The sequence below is a fragment of the Scyliorhinus torazame genome, chromosome 2 (assembly GCF_047496885.1).
Source record: "Scyliorhinus torazame isolate Kashiwa2021f chromosome 2, sScyTor2.1, whole genome shotgun sequence".
NCBI lineage: Eukaryota > Metazoa > Chordata > Chondrichthyes > Carcharhiniformes > Scyliorhinidae > Scyliorhinus > Scyliorhinus torazame.
In genome coordinates, this window is record NC_092708.1 from 318,199,497 (window position 1) to 318,216,543 (window position 17,047).

Sequence of the window (17,047 nt, forward strand, 5' to 3'; positions counted from 1 at the left end):
AGGCTGCACAGTGCCCCCTGGCAGTCCCTGTCACTGCCAGGTGACAGTGCCAGGGTGCACTGGAAATGTGCAAACATGTCTCCATTGAGGGAGGGGTGCTTTCTCTTATGTGTGGTGGGGCAGGGAGAGGGGTGCGAACCCGCAGGGGGGAGAGGGGGAGATTGCCCCCTAGTTGGGGACAAGTATATCTTTACCTCAGATCGGGTTACCTTTTAAAGAAGGTGGCCCAGTCTCTGTAGTCGTTCTTGCCGGCTCTATGAAGCCATCCTCCGCCAGATTGACGGCACTAAACGTACCCACTGATTTTCTTTCTGACAAAGTGTCAGAAGAACTGGACAGAAAACCTGGCTGTGTTTCTGAGGAGAAACATGCTAGTTTTCAGTCAGAACCTAGCATTTGCCATTTTTTGGAAAATGCCACCCAATGTTTCCATCACTGAAGTTTCATAATCAGAAACGAAAGCTTGTGCTAATTACAAATTGATTCATGAGGAAGCACAATCCAAAGCTTGATGCTTATTTAGTTCCTCCCAACACTTTGTTTGATTTTGCAGCCCTCGTAGGCTGGCCATTTCAATAATTGGCAGAGGGCATGATTCATCCGAGAAAGGCTCGGCTGTAACCTTCTCAAAAAGCTAAATTTATTATTTCAAATGTGACGTAGGTATTAATGCTCCAAGGTAGATCTTAATTCCAGTCATGGAATGGGTGTGCAGTAAGTAGGATGTCCAGTCCGGTTCCAGTTTCGGGTTTCATTGCAGTGCCACTGCCAATCTGTACACAATTAGTATCATGTTGCAGCTTGCTGGAACCAGGCATGCTGGCTGGCTTTCCTATCCCTCCGAGCTCCAAGAAAATAATTCTATGCTCATGGCTTTGGGCCCTTTTTACCCTGTTGTTCAACTCGATGTAATGTGCACAGGACGCACTACCCATTTGCCCTCTAAATTATATCAGACACTTCGGAACATCATTGGGCCCCTGCTCTGCATGTAATAATGAGGCTCCCAACTAAGGCTTTTCAGCTGAAAGCTGCATTGAAATGGTAGCAGAATGGTAATGGTGCAGTAAATGATACGCTTGTTGTGTTGTGCTTCTTCATGTAGCATAAGCTGCTTCCTTGATGTATACTCTGACAAAGGAAGGTTCAGACTTGGAGATAGCTTTAACACATTTATTGAACGGTTAACAATTCTCCTACTTGAGTTCGACTCTCCTGCTGATCTTGCTATAGTAATTCAATCTAACTAACCAGTCTGCTCTAATCCACGCGGTGGGTGTGATGCTCTGATATTTTTTCATAGAATTTACAGTGCAGAAGGAGGCCATTCGGCCCATCGAGTCTGCACCGGCTCTTGGAAAGAGCACCCTACCCAAGGTCAACACCCCACCCTATCCCCATAACCCAGTAACCCCACCCAACACTAAGGGCAATTTTGGACACGAAGGGCAATTTATCATGGCCAATCCACCTAACCTGCACATCTTTGGACTGTGGGAGGAAACCGGAGCACCCGGAGGAAACCCACGCACACACGGGGAGGATGTGCAGACTCCGCACAGACAGTGACCCAAGCCGGAATCGAACCTGGAACCCTGGAGCTGTGAAGCAATTGTGCTATCCACAGTGCTACCGTGCTGCCCAAATCTGCCCCTGTCTCTCTCCGTGTCACCTGTGGAAAAGAGAAAGAGCATGTGTGCCCTATCCTTTTATATGAGTAGCCCCCTTGTGGTAGTGTCACCTCTGGCTGTGTCTTGACTGCACATTGGTTGTGTCCTATCTTACTGATCTATTGGTTGAATGTCTGTGTGTCATGATGTCTCTGGTGCTCCCTCTAGTGTTTATTTAGTCTTAGTGTATCTACATTAACCCCTTGTGTATTTACAGTGATGTATATCACCACAACGCTGTAGTTTTAACTCCCATTGCGCCGTTCCTACTATTAAACTCAATCCTTGAATGTTCGTCTAAGGAGTTACGTTCTTTGCAGTTTCGAGTAAAAACTGTACCTTCTTGCCACATTCTGTGCAATTTTTCAGATCTCTTAGGTGCAGGCGCAAATCCCGCATGAGGGTGTTTAGGGGGCATGAGGGCTGGAGGGCTGTTTTTTGTTTGAATTTTAAATTTAATTCAAAGAATGTTCTGGAGGTAGGCCTTCTGCCCAGTTCATCTCCCGCACCTGCCAACCTTCACACTCATTCCAGGGTCGGTGGGTACGACTTTCAATCCAGCCTTCCCACGGAACAAAATTCCGACCTGGTGACCATTTTGGAGGTTGGGTTCGCAGAACCGGGAATTCGCCCGTCACAGCGCACCCAAGCCAGGAGAAAAAAATCTTTGAGTCAAGCAGCCTGACAATTTAGACACGGTGGAGGTAATCAGACAGGTTATATTTTTCACCTTTATGCATTGTCAGGCGGCTACCAGTGTAATTTCACTAGAACAACTTGACTAGAGGCCAGCGACATTACAACTTGGATATTGTCACGGCTTCTCATGTGCTGTCTTAGTCATTTTGTATTGTCACATGGAATGAACTAACTTGTCTGCACATTGATATTTATCACAGTTGAGTCGGGCAGTTGAGCAGAATCATGCACTTGGCAGTCGACTGGCAACATAAGATGGATTATGGGATATTAGAGATAAGCATTGATCCTAATTTATATCTGACAGATCTTCCTTTACCATGAACAATGCATTCCAGCTTCTGATAATCTATCTGTACATACCTATAGCTGGTAACCAGGTTCCCAGTTGTCCATTGACCACGTCTTTAAGATAAAAAAAAGAACAGACATGTGGTAAACACCACTGGTAACACACCACACGTATTACGGTACTGCCACTGTATGACAGGTACCACAGTAATCCCAGCCTGTTGGTTCCTCCCAGCAGGCGTCGTATAAAAGTGTACGCTCTCCTGCGCTGCTCCCATTCTGGTTCCAGCTGCAGGAGGCACAACATCTTGTGCAATAAAGCCTTGATTGTTTCACCATTCTCGTCTCGTGGTCATTGATGGTGCATCAATTTATTGCACAAGAATTTTAGAGATGAACGTCTTAATCAAGCCTGATCGCCTGGAGCTGAGCCCTCACGCAGCCGAAGCCACTGTCACCTTCGAGCAATGGCTAGCCTGCTTTGAAGGATACCTCGGAGCAGCCAATGAAGCCCTCTCAGACCCGCAGAAGCTCCAGATCCTCTACTCACGGGTGAGCCCACAAGTTTTTCCCTCATCTGGGATGCGCCCACCTGCACAGAAGCAATGGCGCTACGAAAGGGACAGTACATCAAGTCGGTGAATCAAGTGTACGCCAGGCACCTCCTGGCCACGAGACGGCAACTCCCGGGGGAAACTCTGGACGATTTCATGCGGGCTCTACGGATACTCAGTAGGAACTGTGACTGCCAGGCAGTTTCGGCAATCCAACACACCGAACTATTAATCAGAGACGCTTATGTCACGGGCATTAGGTCTACTTACGTTCGCCAGCGGCTATTGGAAGGGGGTACACTCGACCTTGCAGAGACTGTGCAGCTTGCTAACTCCCTGGAAGTGGCCCCCCCCGTAATCTGGAGGCCTACACCTCCGACCGCGTGGCACCCTCGTGGGCATCATGGGCCCCACCAGCGGCCGACTCGAGTACACCGCAAGCCTGCGCGGCAGCCAGCCAACTCCGGAGGGCTCAAATGTTACTTTTGTGGCCAGAGCAAACATTCCAGGCAGTGCTGCCCGGCGCGGAGCGCGACCTGCAACGGGTGCGGGAAGAAGGGCCACTTTGTTTCCGTTTACCAGACCCGGTCAGTCGCCGCTGTTTCCAGACCCAGCACCGCTACACCCCCCACGTGTGATCCAGGGGCGCCGCCATCTTCTCCACCACAAGCCACGTGCGGCCCGTGGGCGCCGCCATCTTTGATGTCGCCCGCCATGTGTGGCGAATGACCATCCTGTGTTTCTCCCCAGTCTTGACTACCACCACTTGGGCTTCCGACTTGATGAAGGTCCTGTCCTGCGCACTGTACCATCTGCTCCTCGTGGCGATGGGCTTACAGTCCAGGGTGAGGTTTGCAAACAGTGAAGGCAGCTCGATCTTAAGGGTCGTGAGGCCACAAACGTTGAGGGGGGCAGTGGTCCGCCAAATTTCAGAGTAAAGCTTTGGAGGTGACATTGAAAATCGAGACCTAGTAACAGGGCAGCGCAGAGATGGGGGAGGACGTAGAGCCTGAAGTTGCTATACTCTACGCCCTGAACGGTGAGGGTCGCGACGCAGTACCCCCGGATTTGCACGGAATGGGATCCGGAGGCCAGGGAGATTTTCTGGGTGACGGGGAGTACCGGGATGGAGCAGCGCCTTACCGTAGCAGCGTGAATGATAGTCTCTGTGCTCCCGGAGTCAAAGAGGCAGGTCGTCTCGTGCCCGTTGATCATAGAATTTATAGAATTTACAGTGCAGACGGAGGCCATTCGGCCCGTTGAGTCTGCACCGGCTCTTGGAAAGAGCACCCTACCCAAGCCCACACCTCCACCCTATCCCCATAACCCAGTAACCCCACCCAACACTAAGCGCAATTTTGGACACTAAGGGCAATTTAGCATGGTCAATCCACCTAACCTGCACATCTTTGGACTGTGGGAAGAAACCAGAGCACCCGGAGGAAACCCACGCAGACACGGGGAGAACGTGCATACTCCGCACAGGAAGTGACCCAAGCCGGGAATCGAACCTGGGACCCTAGAGCTGTGAAGCAATTGTGCTATCCACAATGCTACCGTGCTGCCCTAATCTTTACCGTCGTCGTAGCGGTCGCGAGGTTGCGGGGCCGAGACTGATCAAGGGTGATGGAAGCGAGCTGCGGAAGATGTTGGGAGCTCCCGGGCTGATCAGCGGTGGCGGAGCTATCAGCGGGCCGTGAACGGCCAGGCGAGCAGGGGTCCTGAGGCGTGGTCCAACATGGCGGCGCCCACATGGTCAATCAGATTGCGCAGTATTGAGTCTTCTCCACATTGACTTGAAGTCCGCCTACCACCAGCTTCCCATCCGCCCCGAGGGCCGCCAATACACTGCATTCGAAGCAGATGGCCGCCTCTATCGCTTCCTTAGAGTTCCCTTCGGCGTCACCAATGGGGTCTTGGTCTTCCAGCGAGAGATGAACCAAATGGATGACCAGTACGGGCTGCAGGCCACATTCCCGTACCTAGATAATGTCACCATCTGCAGCCACGATCAGCAGGACCACGACACAAACCTCCAAAAATTCCTCCGTACCGCCAAACTCCTTAACCTCACCTACAATAAGGAGAAATGCGTTTTCTGCACCAACCGCTTAGCCACCCTTGGCTACATTGTGGAAAATGGTGTCCTAGGGCCCGACCCCGACCGCATGCGCCCCCTCCTGGAACTACCCCTCCCCCAAGGCCCTGAAACGATGCCTGGGGTTTTTCTCATATTACGCCCAGTGGGTCCCCAATTATGGCAGTAGGTCCTCCCCGACGCGCTCCACTCTATCCGGGTCACTCCTTTGCACTGCTACTAATGAGACCCCTCACGAACGTTTGCCTTCCCCAGGAAGTCCACCTCCAGGGTCTCACTCCCAACATGGCTGACAGTTCCTGGGCCCGTCCTCCTCCGGAAGCATGTGAGGAGCCATAAATCGGATCCCTTGGTTGAGAAAGTCCACCTCCTCCATGCGAACCCACAGTACGCCTACGCGGCACACCCCGACGGGCGACAGGACACAGCCTCCCTCCGGGACCTGGCACCCGCTGGGTCCCCGCCCACAACCCCCGGCCTGGTACCGCTTCTCGCCCCTCCGGTTGCCTCCCTCACCCTTGCGCCGCCCACCCTCCCGCAGCGAACCTCACCGCGGCCCCCACCCCAGCAGTATCCGTCCCCTCACTGGATCCACTCAGGGGTGACGAAGACGAGGACAACACGCTCCCAGAGTCGCAGGTGACCACGTCGGCGCCCACATCACCACCAGGACTGAGGCGATCGCAGCGGAGGGTCAAAGCCCCCGACAGACTAAATCTGTAATGTTGTTCTTCACCCCCGGCGGACTCTTTTTTAAACAGGGGGCGAATGTGGTGAACACTACTGGTAACACACTATGCGTATTACGGTACTGCCACTGTATTACAGGTACCTCAGTAATCCCAGCCTGCTGGCTCCTCCCAGCAGGCGCCGTATAAAAGTGTATGCTCTCCTGCGCTGCTCCCATTCTGGTTCCAGCTGCAGGAGGCACAACATCTTGTGCAATAAAGCCTCGATTGTTTCACCATTCTCGACTCGTGGTCATTGACGGTACATCAAGACACAACTGTTCTGTTTTCAAAAATATGAAAAAACTATGAGGGAAAGAAATGGTCAGAGCTTAGTACTTAGGAAGAGCAGAAACTGATTTCAGTGCTCAGTGGCTGCAGTTGCTATTTTTCACAAAGCAACATGGTCTGCTGCCCTACTAGTCGATTTAACCGAAGCCCTGTTTATACTGCTTTAAGAATCTAATTAGTTTAATTGTAGTGGGATGTGTGCACACATGGCAAGGGACTCGTTGTGCCGTTGGAATGCTGCATGCTGCCACTGTGGCTGTCAGTGAATTGATGTTATTTGCTACAGATGTTGTCCCAAGATAGCAAATTAATACATATGCAGCACATTGTTGGTTCTGAATACATTGGACATCATTCAGTTATTTCAGAAGAATTGTGGCCTGGTTATTGATTTAGGATAAGGGTTCCAAAACTGGGGTCTGCGGATCCCCGGGCTCCGTGAAGGGTTTCCAGGGAAGCTGGTGGCTGCCACGTAACCAGTAAAAGGCAGTTTGAAGGTGCAAAATATTAAAGAAATTAGAGAAATCAAGTAGGCTACACTGAGCAAGATCCTTTGGAGAACCGGGTGCCAATAGACTGAGTAGGCAGCTATCAGTATCCAGTGCTCCAAGAGACCTTGCTCTGATTGGCCCATTAGATTTATTCCATCTCGCCGTTGCTGGGCAGAATAGCTCGCAGTCAGCAGCGAGGCCCAAGTGAGGCAGGAACTGGCAGGAGACAAATCGGCCAGACGTAGGGCAGCGGTGGACTACAGGTGGCTGCGGGGCCTCAGGAAAGCAGTGGCATGGTTCGCACCTCGGATACGGAGCAGGGTTTTCGGGCCTCGAGAAAGGAGCGGGGTTTTCGGGCCTTGGGAACGGAACGGGGTTTTCGGGCTTTGGGAACGGCGCTGGGTTCTTGGGAACAGAGTGGGGTTTTTGGCTCTTGGGAGTGGAGTGGGGGTTTTGGGCCTTGGGAACAGAGCAGGGTTTTGGGCCTTGGGAATAGAGCGGGGCTTTTGGGCCTTGGGTACAGAGAGGGATTTTGGGGCCTTGGGAATGGACCGGGGTTTTTAGCCCTCGGGAACAGAGTAGGGTTTTCGGGCCTAGGAACGGGGCAGGGTTTTCAGGCCTTGGGAACAGAGCGGGATTCTCTGGTCTCGGGAACAGAGCTTGGTTTTCCGTCCTCGGGAACAGAGCGGATTTTCGGGCCTAGGGAACAGAGCGGGGCTTTCGGGCCTTGGGAACAGAGCGGGGTTGTTGGGCCTTGGTGATGTAGCGGGTTTTTCATAACTGAGCGGGGTTTGCGGGCCTCGGGAAAGGAGTGGGGTTTCCGGGCCTTGGGAAACGAGCGGGTTTTTGGGCCTCGGAATGGAGCGGGGTTTTTGAGCCTCGGGAACGGAGCGGTGTTTTGGGGCTAACCACCGTGCCATCCCACAGAGCGGGGTGGGATTTTCATGCCCCGGGAACAGAGTGGTGTTTTCGGGCCTTGGGCAAGGAGTGGGGGCGTTTGGGCCTCGTGAAAGGAGGGTGGAGGGCTATTGGGCCTCGGAGAGCATTGAATATGTTTGTTGGTGTGTGTGGGGATGTGAGGGTGTGAGGATGTGAATGTGTTTGTGTGTGTGAGGACGTGAGTGTGAGTGCTTTTGTGTTTGTAAGAGTATGAGTGTGAGTGTGTTTGTGTGTGTGTGGGTATGAGGGTGAGTGTGTTTGTGCATGTGAGGCTGAGCATAACTTATCTTGAAGAAAGATAGACTGTCTTTAAGAACAGAAATCTAGATCCACCATACCCTCTCGGTACAATGCTATTTGCCCTGCTGCTGAGGGCAGAGGTAGCCTATGCTACTGCCATGGAAATGAGGTGGCAGCATCAATTTGTGCGTCCCCACCTCTACCACAACAAATCTTTAACCCATCGTAAATCAATGCCCAAGAAACACGTTTCTTTGAATCGAGACCTTTTAGCAAGCAGATGCAGAAAAGTGCTGCAGTCTGTGTGCCCCCGTCAGGAGTGTTTTTGGCAGGGAGTATGTAAAATAGGGTTCCCACCCCACAACCTTCCCACACCACCACCTTCCCACCCAGCCCACCTTCCCACCTACCCCATAATACAGGAGGTGGCCGGTGCTGGAATTGGCAGCCCGCGTGTCATATTTAAATAGATACCAATCCAGTTAACATCGATAATATGCTTCCAAGCCATAAAACAGCAGCCCCAATTCAAAAAAATATTCTTCAAAGGGTGGGAAGGAAGGGCTGGTTCTATCTTTGCAGTCTGCCCTTTGCAGATTGGATGGCAACCCCCCTAAGGTAGAACCCCCTTTCTTCCTACCTGCTTGCTGCATTAAACCCACCACCTCCACCCACTCCGCTCCTCCATAATCTGTCCAAACCCTCCCTAGCCAGGACCCCGGACCTACCTGTCTCCAGGGTCCATTGGACTTTCTTATTCTTCCTTGTTGCAGTCCCGGCAGTGCCCACTAATGTGCTCGTGGCGCTGCTGGACCTGCTGACCAGTTGGATTGGCCAGCAGCTCCTGAGAATGGAACTTGCTCCCCAGTGAGAATCATAGAATCGTAGAAACCCTACTGTGCAGAAGGCGGTATTCGGCCCATCAGATCTGCACCGACCCTTCGAAAGAGCAATCATGTCCACTCCCCTCTCCACCCCGCCTTATCTCCGTGACCCCATAACCTAGCCTGCACATCCCTGGACTCTCGGGCAATTTAGCATGGCCAATCCACGTGCAAACTCCACACGGACAGTCACCCAAGGCCGAGGAGCGGAAGTCCCATGCTGTCCCTGTTTAGTCCCCCTGCAGCTCGTTATGGCTGGCGTGCCGCATGGGTTAGCTCCATGCTGACTTTGCTTTCGAGGGGGTGGGGGGGAGTGAGAGCGAGACATCCACCCTACCCCATAATATCCAGCCCAAAAGAACACATTTCTCAACAAGGTCAGCGCTGCTCACACTGCACCTATCTAATGAGGCTGGCGGCAATACCATACTAAATTAATGGGATCCCATTAACCTGAGAGCAGGGGAAGGCTAAAATTATTATTTTTTACAACTGTGAAAGCATTCACTAGCGGTAGGCTTGCATAGGCCAAAGAGGGGCCCCAACATTTTGTCGGGACGATGAGCAGCTTTTACAGATAATACTTTTTTTTAACATGCATCCCCATGACATTGCAGCTCTTTGCAAAACTCCACCCCACAGTCTCTGATGTGCCTCACTGTGACAGAGGCTCGATCCAGCCCTCTTAATTCTATTATGGTAATAAAAGGCTTTTAAACAAGGGATCATTCTCGAATCTGAATGTGAAAGACATGTCTGCCTCCCCCTCTCCGAGCTTGATACTTTTGATTCTCTAGAATGTTTGAACGCCAACAACAGTGTAAATTATATGGTTATTCACATTGAAATGGTTCTTCTCGCCCTCCCAAACACACAAATACAGTCAAGCTCTTTGTCTAAAGGATACATAATATAAATTTCTCCCCTAACTTTCAAATAATTGAAAAGAAAACAAAACATTTTGTTGGTGATGGAAGAAAAGCAATCTTGTACTAACTAAATGTCACTGACTCATACTTGTGTGTACTGCATATGGTTAGACTATAGGATTTACCATCAGCTATCAGAGTAACACAGTAGAATTAGCAGCTCTAGGGAAAAAATATCAAGTCTGACTCCAGGGAGCAACATAAATTAAGGCTTTCAACGCTGTACAGCATTAGAAATGCATGCTTTTGCTTTCAGACATTTACCCATGGTGAAGCTGCGTATGTGTCTCACTGGATTGTTCAAAGTTTAAGAGTAATGCTACTGGGTTTAGCAGTGCTGTTAGATTCAGAAGTTCATATAATAAATTTCCACTTAGCATTCTGTGCGATGAGGTGCTCTGAGGTAAATATTCTTGTTGCTTCATATGGATGTAATTAACGATGAGTCGCTGGTTTAGATAACAGGGGTGAGATTCTCCGACGCCCCGCCGGGCCGGAGAATCGCCGGCGGCTGGCGTGAATCCCGCCCCGGCCGGTTGCCGAATTCTCCACCACCGGATATTCGGCGGGGGCAGGAAGCGCCGGTTGGCGGGCCCCCCCCCGCGATTCTCCGGCCCGGATGGGCCGAAGTCCAGCCGCAAAAATGCCTGTCCCGCCGGCGTAAATTAAACCACCTACCTTACCGGTGGGACAAGGCGGCGCAGGCGGGCTCCGGGGTCCTGGGGGGGGCGCGGGGCGATCTGGCCCCGGGGGGGGGGGGTGCCCCCACGGTGGCCTGGCCCGCGATCGGGGCCCACCAATCCGCGGGCGTGCCTGTGCCATGGGGGCACTCTTTCCCTTCCGCCTTCGCCACGGTCTCCACCATGGCGGAGACGGAAGAGACTCTCTCCACTGTGCATGCGCGGGAATGCCATGAGCGGCCGCTGACGCTCCCGCGCATGAGCCGCCCGGAGATGTCATTTCCGCGACAGCTGGCGGGGCACCAAAGGCCTTTTCCGCCAGCTGGCGGGGTGGAAATTCGTCCGGCGCCGGCCTAGCCCCTCAAGGTTGGGGCTCGGCCCCCAAAGATGCGGAGCATTCCGCACCTTTTGGGCGGCGCGATGCCCGACTGATTTGCGCCATTTTGGGCGCCAGTCGGCGGACATCGCGCCGATACCGGAGAATTTCGCCCCAGAAGAGCTCTTTTGTAGCAGTTCTGTTGAATGGACACCAATATTAACACCTTATTCCAAGGGCTGCAGATTTTAAAGTGTTAGTTCTGTTCCAAAAATGAGCAAATCTCAAAGTCTGCAATTAAAAATTAATATCGATTTCACCCATTCCTTGTATCATAAAAGCAAAAAAATTGCCAATATAGGAATATTTGAAATACTTCTACTGAGAACTGCTGACACTGGGCTGAATTTAATGGGGAGCCATGGTCCCCATTCCTCCAACTAAAAGGTCGAGGGGATTCTTTCTATAGTCCTGACCGCTGCCCCAAAGCATTTAGTGTTGGGAGCAGTGTTAATTGTCTGAAGATGAGACTTCTGCCAGTATCTCGGAAGCCATTCTCACCTTAGAGTGTTACCAGCCACTCAAAGGACTAGAAGCTCTGTAGACCCAGCAACACCAGATGGGAACGATGGCCACTGCTGGGACTGCAGCGAATCCCACCACTCCAGGAACGTGAGTAAGCCAGGGCTCGAGGAACTCAGTGAGCGATGCAACGGGATTGGGGGGCTGGGTTCAAGAGGCTGGGAGGGGATGGGTTAAAAGGAGGAGATCTTTGGGGGGAGTACCTCCAATGGATTCAGGGGACCCTTAAGGAGGACCCCCTTCTCTTTTCCCAATACCAACTAGGGCTTCCAGGCTTGCAACATGGTGTAGACCACTCTCTAGTGCAGATAAAATACAGCCATAGACAGGGTGAGGTCCTAAAGCGGCCATGAACCAGGCCACTTAAGGGCCTCAATAGTTTCCAAGGGTCGGTGGGCCAACTGATGCCTCCCCCATCTCATAGAATTTACAGTGCAGAAGGAGGCCATTCGGCCCATCGAGTCTGCACCGGCTCTTGGAAAGAGCATCCTACCCAAGGTCAACACTTCCACCCTAGCCCCATAACCCAGCAACCCCACCCAACACTAAGGGCAATTTTGGACACTAAGGGCAATTTATCATGGCCAATCCACCTAACCTGCACATCTTTGGACTGTGGGAAGAAACTGAAGCACCCGGAGGAAACGCACGCACACACGGGGAGGATGTGCAGACTCCGCACAGACAGTGACCCAAGCCGGAATCGAACCTGGGACCCTGGAGCTGTGAAGCAATTGTGCTATCCACGATGCTACCGTCCTGCCCGTCTCCTGTAAAATTTCAGACAAGATGGGGTGGTGAGAAAGCTGCCTGCTGGTCTTTACAAGCTCACCTCCCTGACCCCCTCCCCCCATGCCTTCAAACTTGCCTGTTGACTGTGAAGACAGAAGACGTTTTTGCATAGTAACTATCAATTACTTAAATTGCAATTTATTTGAAAGCCAAATTGTGTGCTGGTGCTTATCAGACCTCTTCAACCATCTGTATCGAATGTGCTGGCCTCTCTGATTGATTATCCTTTTACTAGGATGATCAGATGCAACCATGCTCTAGGGTATAGTGGATCTCCCCAGTTTCAAGGTAGCCAGGCAGTTTTCTGTCAACCATCATTCTACTGTTTAGTTCCTGGGATGTGAATATTCCAATAGTTAAAGCTTGGCCAGCCTTTGACTGCAGTCACTACTAACCTGTTGTAATACCTTCTGAAAGTGTAAAAAGATTTAAATACGTAAAACGCATCAATGTATGCCAGGTTGTTCTTTATTAAAATAATTAAAGCAAGTACCCAACACTCTAGCGGAAGTTTGAAGTCTAATAAAGCTAATTATGAGGAAACAACAAAAATCTTTTTCTGCTAACAGTTGTCAGGTAGAAAATGTTTAACTTGGGTAATTGTTTGATCCATTTTTACTGCTACTATCTCAATTTTAAGAGTAAAATATTAATGTCGTGATCAACAATTTTGAGAAATTAGTCCGCACACCCTCTCTCTCCGCAGCCGCCACGCCAGGCTCATGACCGCCGAGATCACACGTGGGCCGCGCCGTCGGTAACTCGCCCGATTTGGAGGGGGTGGAGCATCGCGACCCGGTGTCAAACCGGCACCCGCCACGATTCCAGCGTCAAGAGCCACTCTCCGCCCGATCACCGTTCCCGATTTTGGCATCGGGCAACGGAGAATCCGGCCTAAGTTTTTTTTCCATACTGGAATACAGATGATATTAGGTTGACTGAAGGGTTTGGACTGCAATTTCATTCTTCACATTGGCCTGTCTCACCTTAATTCCCCTGGCCAACAGAGGCAGCGTACAGCTCCCTTCAGTGTGGAACTCCAGTTTCTTAATGAGCACACCTACACAGTTCCTGAGCAATATATCTTTAACTTATATATTAAATCATTCTGCAAGTTAATAGTATCAGACTGGAGACTAAAAATGGGAAATCCAATCCCTTAAAGGAGGAGGCATAAAACCCAACCCAGAGTTTTGTGTAGACCCAAAAAGAATGGCGCAATGCGCGAATAACACATTGGGTTCCTGTGTCGATTAAGCAATATCTTCATAAGGTACAAAACTGAATCACAAGAATTTAAGTGGTATCTCATTTCATGGTTTATTTTGTCCTCACAGGTCTCTTGTTTATAGGGAATATATTACAAAGGGACAACCCTCTCTTTCATTGACAAGCCAATGTTTCGGACGTTACTAAAATTTCAACCTGTAGTTTGAAAAAATGAATCCACTTTTCATTTGACTGGCTGACTGTATTTCCGCAGAACAATAGTTGTATCCATTTCTTTAAGAAAAGGCAGGCAGGTACTGCACTGACGCAGATCAACTGCTGTTGCATTCACAGGGAGGTTAGCTCTGTCTCTGTTCAAATCTTGCTGCTTTGATTCCAGCCTATCTATAGCAGCAGTGCGAGCAAAAAAGAAGTGTTCAGACTCAGGCTGAGAGAGGTCAAGACTCAGTTACCATGTTATGAAGAGGTTCCCAGGGAAACAGCGCATCAGTATCCAAAGCATGCTGCATCACTTCCAAACAATCGTTCAGGCAACAGACTTAGCCTCACCGTCGGGTTTCCAGCATGGTATCCGATATATGTGCAGCTACAGGAATCTATAAGTACAAATAACTCCAAGAATTACTCCAGAAGATGAGGAAGCATTCGGCGAGAGTGGCACCGCTAACGGCTTATCGCACCTCAGTTTTAACAGCTTCGATAATAGAAGGTAACTGCGAGACTCACTTTTTATATGTCCTTCCATTTTAAAATCAAAGTTACTGGACAGAATTAAAAATTGCTTTGAATCATCATCTCGGGAGATGGGATAAACTGCTGTGAAATATGTTCTTACATTGGTGTTTAGTGCACATATTAGCAGTGAGTTGGAGAAGCATTATAAAGGAATATATATTTCCCGTTGTTGCAGTGAATTGTTCCTCTGGTACAAACGCTCTCAGATTTTCCCAATCTCTATTGACTCACCTCACACTAGAGTCGGTGTCAGTAGATAAAGAATGAATGAACAGTTATTAACATCTACACTGATCCGGTTAAACAGCCAGGGTGCCATTTACAATTAGGTTTAATTTAAAGAAGAACCCAGTGGAATCAATCTTTCTTTGAACGTGGGTGCATAGCTTTCAATTGTTTCTTTGCCGGGGCAATTGTATTGAACCTTTTATTCAGAGCATGGTGTGGGTTTTATATTTCAAGGGACTGGCTGTTGACTCTGTTTCATCTACTACTGACTGTAAAACTCCTGTAACTAGCCAGATGTTAATTGTGCTAAATATTGAAGCAGTTTAGACACAGATTGCATCATACCTCTGAGAAAGAATGAAATCCTCTTGGCGAGTTTGCAAAAGTTCAGGTGAGAGTTAGAAACGATGCTGCAGAAAATGAGAGCAACATTATTGTTTATTTAAACTGTTCTTATTTAAAATATATAAAGGAGGGTTTTCCCCATTTCCTGACGCCGGCAACGGGATTTGCGATCGGTCGGAGAATATTGTGTTGAGCAAACAATTAGATTGGCAGCCGGCGCTGACCCCGTTGCGATGCTCTGGTCCCCCGCTGGTGGAAGCGGCCGGCAGCGTTCCCGTTGCGATGCTCTGGTCCCCCGCTGGCAGAGGCAGTCGGTGTGACCCCGTTGCGATGCTCTGGTCCCCCGCTGGCAGAGGCAGTCGGCGTGACCCCGTTGCGATGCTCTGGTCCCCCGCTGGCAGAGGCAGCCGGCGCTGACCCCGTTGCGATGCTCTGGTCCCCCGCTGGCAGAGGCAGTCGCCGCTGACCCCGTTGCGATGCTCTGGTCCCACGCAGGTGGAGGCGGCCGGTGCTGACCCCGTTGCGATGCTCTGGTTCCCCGCTGGCAGAGGCAGTCGGCGTGACCCCGTTGCGATGCTCTGGTCCCCCGCTGGCAGAGGCAGTGGGCGCTGATCCCGTTGCGATGCTCTGGTCCCCCCCTGGTGGAAGCGGCCGGCAGCATTCCCGTTGCGATGCTCTGGTCCCCCGCTGGCAGAGGCAGTCGGCGTGACCCCGTTGCGATGCTCTGGTTCCCCGCTGGCAGAGGCAGTCGGCGTGACCCCGTTGCGATGCTCTGGTCCCCCGCTGGCAGAGGCAGTGGGCGCTGATCCCGTTGCGATGCTCTGGTCCCCCCCTGGTGGAAGCGGCCGGCAGCATTCCCGTTGCGATGCTCTGGTCCCCCGCTGGCGGAGGCAGCCGGCGCTGACCCCGTTGCGATGCTCTGGTCCCCCGCTGGCAGAGGCAGTCGGCGTGACCCCGTTGCGATGCTCTGGTCCCCCGCTGGCAGAGGCAGTGGGCGCTGATCCCGTTGCGATGCTCTGGTCCCCACTGCCTGAGGTGGCCGGCGGTGTTCCCGTTGCGATGCTCTGGCCCCCGCTGGCTGAGGCGGCCGGTGGTGTTCCCGTTGCGATGCTCTGGTCCCCACTGGCTGAGGTGGCCGGCGGTGTTCCCGTTGCGATGCTCTGGTCCCCACTGGCTGAGGTGGCCGGCGGTGTTCCCGTTGCGATGCTCTGGCCCCCGCTGGCTGAGGTGGCCGGCGGTGTTCCCGTTGCGATGCTCTGGCCCCCGCTGGCTGAGGTGGCCGGCGGTGTTCCCGTTGCGATGCTCTGGCCCCTGCTGGCAGGGGCGGCTGCCGCCGGTCCCCTGGTCCCCCGCTGGCTGAGGCGGCCGGCGGTGTTCCAGTTGCGATGCTCTGGTCCCCCGCTGGCAGAAGCAGCCGGCTCTGACCATGTTGCGATGCCCTGATCCCCCGCTGGCTGAGGCGGCTGGCGGTGTTCCAGTTGCGATGCTCTGGTCCCCCGCTGGCAGAGGCAGCCGGCAGTGATCCCGTTGCGATGCTCTGGTCCCCCGCTGACTGAGGCGGCCGGCGGTGTTCCAGTTGCGATGCTCTGGTCCCCCGCTGGCAGAGGCAGCCGGCAGTGATCCCGTTGCGATGCTCTGGTCCCCCGCTGACTGAGGCGGCCAGCAGTGATCCCGTTGCGATGCTCTGGTCCCCACTGGCTGAGGCGGCTGGCAGTGATCCCGTTGCGATGCTCTGGTCCCCACTGGCTGAGGCGGCCGGTGGTGTTCCCGTTGCGATGCTCTGGTCCCCACTGGCTGAGGCGGCCGGCAGTGATCCCGTTGCGATGCTCTGGTCCCCACTGGCTGAGGCTGCCGGCAGTGATCCCGTTGCGATGCTCTGGTCCGCACTGGCTGAGGCGGCCGGCAGTGATCCCGTTGCGATGCTCTGGTCCCGACTGGCTGAGGCGGCCGGCAGTGATCCCGTTGCGATGCTCTGGTCCGCACTGGCTGAGGCGGCCGGCAGTGATCCCGTTGCGATGCTCTGGTCCCGACTGGCTGAGGCGGCCGGCAGTGATCCCGTTGCGATGCTCTGGTCCGCACTGGCTGAGGCGGCCGGCAGTGATCCCGTTACGATGCTCTGGTCCGCACTGGCTGAGGCGGCCGGCAGCGTTCCTGTTGCGATGCTCTGGTCCCCGCTGGCAGAGGTGGCCGCCGCCGATGCTCTGGTCCCCTGCTGGCAGAGGCCGCCGCCGCCGATCCCCTGGTCCCCCGCTGGCTGAGGCTGCCGGCGCTGACCCCGTTGTGATGCTCTGGTCCCCGCTGGCTGAGGCGGCCGGTGATGATCTC

General features: G+C 52.6%; 1 protein-coding gene across 3 annotated transcripts in view; it reads left to right on the forward strand.

Moving 5' to 3' along the window:
- slc35f4 (solute carrier family 35 member F4) overlaps positions 1-17,047 on the forward strand; it is a 277,382-nt gene that overhangs the window by 154,767 nt on the left and 105,568 nt on the right. Inside the window, exon 1 of one of the 3 annotated variants that reach the window (XM_072489464.1) lies at positions 13,806-14,123. The exons of the other annotated variants lie outside the window; for them this stretch is intronic. Coding sequence (XP_072345565.1) covers positions 14,048-14,123 — 76 coding nt within the window. The 5' untranslated portion in view covers positions 13,806-14,047. Of the gene's footprint in view, positions 1-13,805; positions 14,124-17,047 lie in introns of those variants that run through there. 3 annotated transcript variants of the gene reach the window in all.